The sequence below is a fragment of the Gorilla gorilla genome, chromosome 1, assembly GCF_029281585.2.
Source record: "Gorilla gorilla gorilla isolate KB3781 chromosome 1, NHGRI_mGorGor1-v2.1_pri, whole genome shotgun sequence".
In the NCBI taxonomy this organism is placed as follows: Eukaryota; Metazoa; Chordata; class Mammalia; order Primates; family Hominidae; genus Gorilla; species Gorilla gorilla.
Window position 1 is genome coordinate 6,031,302 of NC_073224.2, and position 5,569 is coordinate 6,036,870.

General features: G+C 41.2%; 1 protein-coding gene across 1 annotated transcript; it reads right to left on the bottom strand.

The window, feature by feature from the left end:
- Positions 1-1,425: 1,425 nt before the first annotated feature.
- On the bottom strand, positions 1,426-2,382 carry LOC101140082 (olfactory receptor 2T3). The gene has a single exon (XM_004028742.4). It carries the CDS (start codon positions 2,380-2,382, stop codon positions 1,426-1,428), a length of 957 nt encoding a protein of 318 aa, XP_004028791.3.
- Positions 2,383-5,569: the final 3,187 nt, after the last annotated feature.

Sequence of the window (5,569 nt, forward strand, 5' to 3'; positions counted from 1 at the left end):
TATATAATTCAGCAATCCCACTCTGTACACTTTCCTGAGGTAAAGAATTATATAAATAATATAATGACAACGTAAGAACAACATTGTTAGTCATCTGTGGTGTCCATTTGAGCAGTTTTGCCCATTTATTTAATTACAGCAATTTCTGAAACCAAGTTTTACCTACCTCTAACAACCCCCTCTTACAAGTGATATTTCTGCACCACTTGGAATTTACTTCCAAATTCAGATCTCTGTACACAAACTCAGACAAACTCCTTTCATGCACTGCAGGAATAATTTTCAGTGAGAAGCAAAAGTGTTCAGTCGATGTGTCATGTAAAGCAAGTACCTGTCAGTTCTCTCGAAGATGCGATAGGCATGGGAACACCTGGCTTCCATTCATTGTCGGTAATACCATCAGGCAAGGTCAGGGCTGTGCCAAGGGGAAGCAAATTAACAGCTTCACGATACAGCTCGAGATTCAGCTTCTTGCATATTAATTAGAACAAATGTATTTCTTTCCTAATTTCTCACGTTCCAGAAATACTAGACACATAAATTATTTTGTTAATGAAAATGATAGTGATCTGATGCTCATAGATTTACAGAAGTTACCTTTGTAGCATGATATACATCTGGCAAACTAAAGGTTAGTGACAAGTTTATAACCATTTTGCTGGTTTTCCCAGTTTCAGAAGAAACATGCTGAGGGGGTTAAGCTTTCCTACATCTCCATTATCACACGCGACTGTTATGATACTTAGTGTAAACATGGTAGACCATTGTCTGGAATAGACTAAATCCTAAAGAAACTAAATCTGGAACTACTTTTATTTACATACTATGAAATAGATGAACCTATTCTTTGAATTTTGAAATGGATTCATTTTCGGTTTAGGTGGTTCCAATGGCCAATGCTAAAACTATTGGTGTTTACACTACAAAGTTCACTTCAGCCTTTGGAGAAAATGCGTTTCTTTGTACTTACTGAGATACAATAGCAGAAACACTGACCCCAGTGGCTGCCAACGTGAACCGAGGTTTACAATGTATTGCAAAGGGAGGGAGCAGCCAATACTCCCCTCTAGGGCTCTGCTAGGATTCTAAGTCTTTACAGTGAGTCTCTTCGAGGGGTAAAGTGTTTAAGACCAAGTCTCATACTAAAATGCTCAATGAACCTGGGATGGGAGATAAGATAAAAGGCACTCTATAAGGTCTTTCATAGGTCAGCTACTGCAGTGCAGTTAAAAACACTCTAAAGATATTAAATCTAATGAGATAAATGGGAGCAATAAGCAGTATGGAGGGAAAATGCCATGTATAAGAAAGAGGGAAAATATGAGTGGGCTTTGTGCTGGGGACCCGGGGACCTGAGGGCAAGAGAGAGGAGAGACAGGGAGTAACGGAATTCTAGAAAGAGGAGGGGACAATGCTTGCCCTTTACTACTTTTCTTGGTTCATTCTTGACTGCATCATGCTCCTCAGAGGCCTGGTGACATCTTTGTTGCGGAGACTGTAAATGAGGGGGTTCGGCACAGGAGTGAAGATGGTGTAAAAGGCAGACACCATCATGTCCTGCTCAGCTGTGTGGTGGGAACTCGGGAGCATGTAGGTGTAGAAGGAAGCACCGAAGAAGAGCAGCACTATGATCACGTGGGAGGAGCAGGTGGCCAAGGCCTTCCTGCGGCCGGCGGCGGAATTCATCCTGTGGATGAGGTGCAGGATGAGGGTGTATGAGCTGGAGATGACCATGATGGGGGCGAGAAGCATGAGGATGCAGCACAGGTACATGAGCGTCTTACAGAGGGAGACGTCAGAGCAGGAGAGCTTCAGCAGGGCAGGAGTCTCACAGAAGCAGCTCAGGATTTTCCTAGACTGGCAAAAGGGGAAGCTCATGGTAACGGGGGTGAGCAACAAACCATCAACCATTCCCAAAACCCAGCAGGCTGACACCAGGAGCTGGCACACCCTCTGGTTCATCAGCAGTGGGTATTGGAGAGGTGTGCAAACAGCAGCATATCGGTCATAGGCCATGGCAGCCAGGAGGAAAACCTCAGCTCCAGCCAGGGTCAGGTAGAACAACATCTGGGTCCCACAGCCTGACGGGGAAATGGTATAATCTCCAGTGACCTGGCCCACAAGCATCTTGGGCACAGTCACGCATATGTACATGAGATCCATGAGCGCGAGCTGGCTGATGAAGAAGTACGTGGGGGTGTGGAGGCGGGGCTCTGAGTGGATGAGGAGGATGAGGAGGGCATTCCCAGTGAGGGCCATCAAGAAAAGAAGGAAGGTCACGGTGTAGAGGAGGGCAGCATGCTTGCTCTCAGCAAAGAGTCCCGTGAGGGTGAAATCGGTGCTTGCTGTTTGATTCTGAGAAGTTTGATTCCGTGAGCACATGACTGGCTCACGGTTTCCACCTGAGGAAAAAAAAAGTCATTAATTTTAAATCTTTCCTATGTACATGGCTTTCCTAACCTTTTTCTGGTAAGACATGTGCTTTTGAGTTATTTTTCTAAATATTGATTTAAACTGACATAAAATCATAAGTTCAAATCTTAGAGAGGTCAAGTTGTATCTTGGCCACAAGCTAAAGTGAACTACGAAACAGATCTGGGGAGGTGACTATTCCTGAGCTAAGTCAAGAGTGAAGACATGTACAGTCTTTATGTCTTATTTATTACCCCCCAGAATTAAGAATACAAGGATACTGGCCTTGCGGGATGGTTAGAGACTGAAGTAGGGAATGCACATTAGGTCTGTAACACAGTGTTAGTGTTGGGTTGAGATTTTCACTACTTTTTGGATACAGTAGCTCATCCAGGACTCAGTGATGGAAATCACGGCTGATAAGGTTAATATTAATATTGTTAATGGTACAAATATCATAACTAATACCATGAAATAATCTGAAAACTTGAAGTCTCCTTAAATTTCTTCTACCATTATATATCTCCATTTCAGTCTGCTTTCCTCACGAAAACTTTTCAATTTATTCTGCTGTTCCTCACAAGACTGCGTTCCATAAGTAGTGCTGACTGGGGCAGAGGAGCAGAGGGAGAGTCCCGCCTGCCTGAGGAGAGTAGCTTGGGGTGCAGAACTAGTGCCGAGCAGGAGAGCAGCAGTAGGAACAGTGAGCCCTCTCCCAGTCCCCAGTGAAATCTAAGGCATTTAATTTATTAACTGTCAGGCAGAGAAATTTTTTTACAAGAAATCACAGCAATAAATGCTACGGATGCCCTAAATATCAAGTATTTAGTTGAAATATAAACAAAATATTTATTTTCATTTTGCTGATACCATTTATCCCCCAAAATCGTGCCTAAAATGTCCAAAATTCCATGCATGGTGATTGAAAAATGAAGTTAAAGCACATGAGGCAGTTGTGTTGAATCTTTCATAAAACCGCAGCCCTGCAACCAAGCCTAGGGATCCTCTTGTCCTGCATCTCCTTTGCATAATAATCTAATCACCACCCCCCTCCCATAAATTCATAGCTTTGCTCAGTGACTGCTTTGTCTGAATATTTCAGTTTTAATTTTCCAGTTGAATTGTTTCAATCATGCTTGATACAATTGTCTCAAAGTTAAAAAGCCCACTAACTTCTAGACTAATGAAGAGTCAGGAGCTCCATGACTGAGGTTTGGTCATCCTCAGGGTTGCTGTACTGCAGGTTAGAGAAATAATGCTGAGGAAAAAACTAACAGTGACTGAGGCAGGTGGAAATGCAAAGTGAAATACAATGCACTGTTCCTAGGGCAAAAAAACAAAACAAAACAAAACAAAAACAACAAAAACCAAACCACACACACAAAACAAGAGACCAGAAAAAAAAAAAAAAAAACCTGGGACTTCAGGAAACCTAAAGTCAGAATTACAAAGAGCTAGCAACAAGAGTCAGGTATCTTTGTTCCTTACTTATCCCCTTTATAAAGCACTGAAGAAACGGGTTATCAAGACACCTTTCCACAAAGAGACAAACACAGCACACAGAGCACAAACCATTTGCTCCACCTCTTCTGCTCCATCAGAGAATAAATCTAAGCCACGCCAGCTCAGTGAAGCTGCTTTCACCAATCTAACGCCAAAGCAAAGGGGTTTAAATTCAGAATGAAAATGAGAAAATTACATCATCAGTTTCTTCACATTAGGGAATTGAGGTGTTTATTGCTTAATCCTTTGCACTGTTTTCCCTTTTTTTTTTCTGCTTATTCATCTTCCCTGTACTTGGCATTGTCTCCTCCCTGGAGCTTCTACTTTCTTTAAGACCACCTCAGAATCCACCATTTTGGTATTTTTGTTTTGTTTTGCTATTTGTTTTTGATAGTTATATTCTAACTTTCCACTTACAGTCCACGTGGTAATTAAACATGTTTTTCATTTATGCGATGCGTCTATCCAAAAGCAAATCCATCTTTTTCATGACATTGCACATTTTTAAACAACTTCATTTTTCTAGATTAAAATTATATTTTCGTATCGGACATTTAAAGTAAGCTCTTTGTAAAAGCAAATCTGAATTTCACAAAGGGAGGATCATGCAAAACCAGTGTCAGAAGTCTGTAAACTAAATATAAAATCCTAAGACCCCTAATCAACTGAACAGACCCCCTTCTGGGACAAGAGGACCTCAGGAAAGCTGAAAAGCTTAATTGCAGGACATAACAAGAAGGGAGACACACTTCATTATACCCCTGTCTGTTGGAATTTAGGCACAACTGACCAGCAATAACATTGAAATAGAGTTCCTAAGACTGACAAAACAGACTCTGAGTGGCAATAAGATACCAAATTCCAACCTGACTCTGGTATAGCATCACATGACAGATAGCAGACCCTGAGGAAAATCAAAATATTCCACCCCAAAGTATGTCTTTGACATATTTTGAAATGGCCCTACAAAGCCATCTTTTGTGGGGAAAATTTGCATCTATAGAGACTTTCCATTAACACAGCTGGGGCTTTCCCAGATTCAGGAGAAAATATCGGAGTCTGACAACCTTTAAGGTTCTAAAAGAAACATTTACCATTTATTATATTTGCTTCCAATTAATTGTGTAATCTTAGTCAAGACACTAAAAGCTCTGAGTGTCACTTCCTCAGAAGCAAATAAAAGAAGGAGTGTTATGTACTTGCTATGCTTCTGTGACTCTTAAGACATCTATGAATCTGATGACCAAATGTGGTCTAAGATTTCTCCATGACAGGGTGACCTTCTCCCACATCGCCCCTCTCCTTAAAGGCTCAGAGACTTCCCTTGAAATATTATTCTCATCGAATTTAGATTATATAATCTGGGAATGAAAAAGAATGGGAAAAGGGAGCCACTTTTCTCAGTGCCTGCAAGGTTCTGAGACTGTGCTGAGTCCTTCTAGCATGACGAACGTACAAATACTGAGTACTGTATTCATCCCTGTGTACAGTCATCCTTCATTATCTGTCCTCAGTATCCAGGACATCCTGAAAATACCAAAATCCATGATGCTAAATCCCCTAATATACAATGGCACAGTATTTCTATATAACCTGCACAAATCTTCCCATATGCTTGAAATCATGTCTAGATTACTTATAACAACTAATGCAA

What these genes read in the sequence shown, in the direction of transcription:
- LOC101140082 (XM_004028742.4), bottom strand. Translation starts at nt 2,382, where the DNA reads ATGTGCTCACGGAATCAAACTTCTCAGAATCAAACAGCAAGCACCGAT.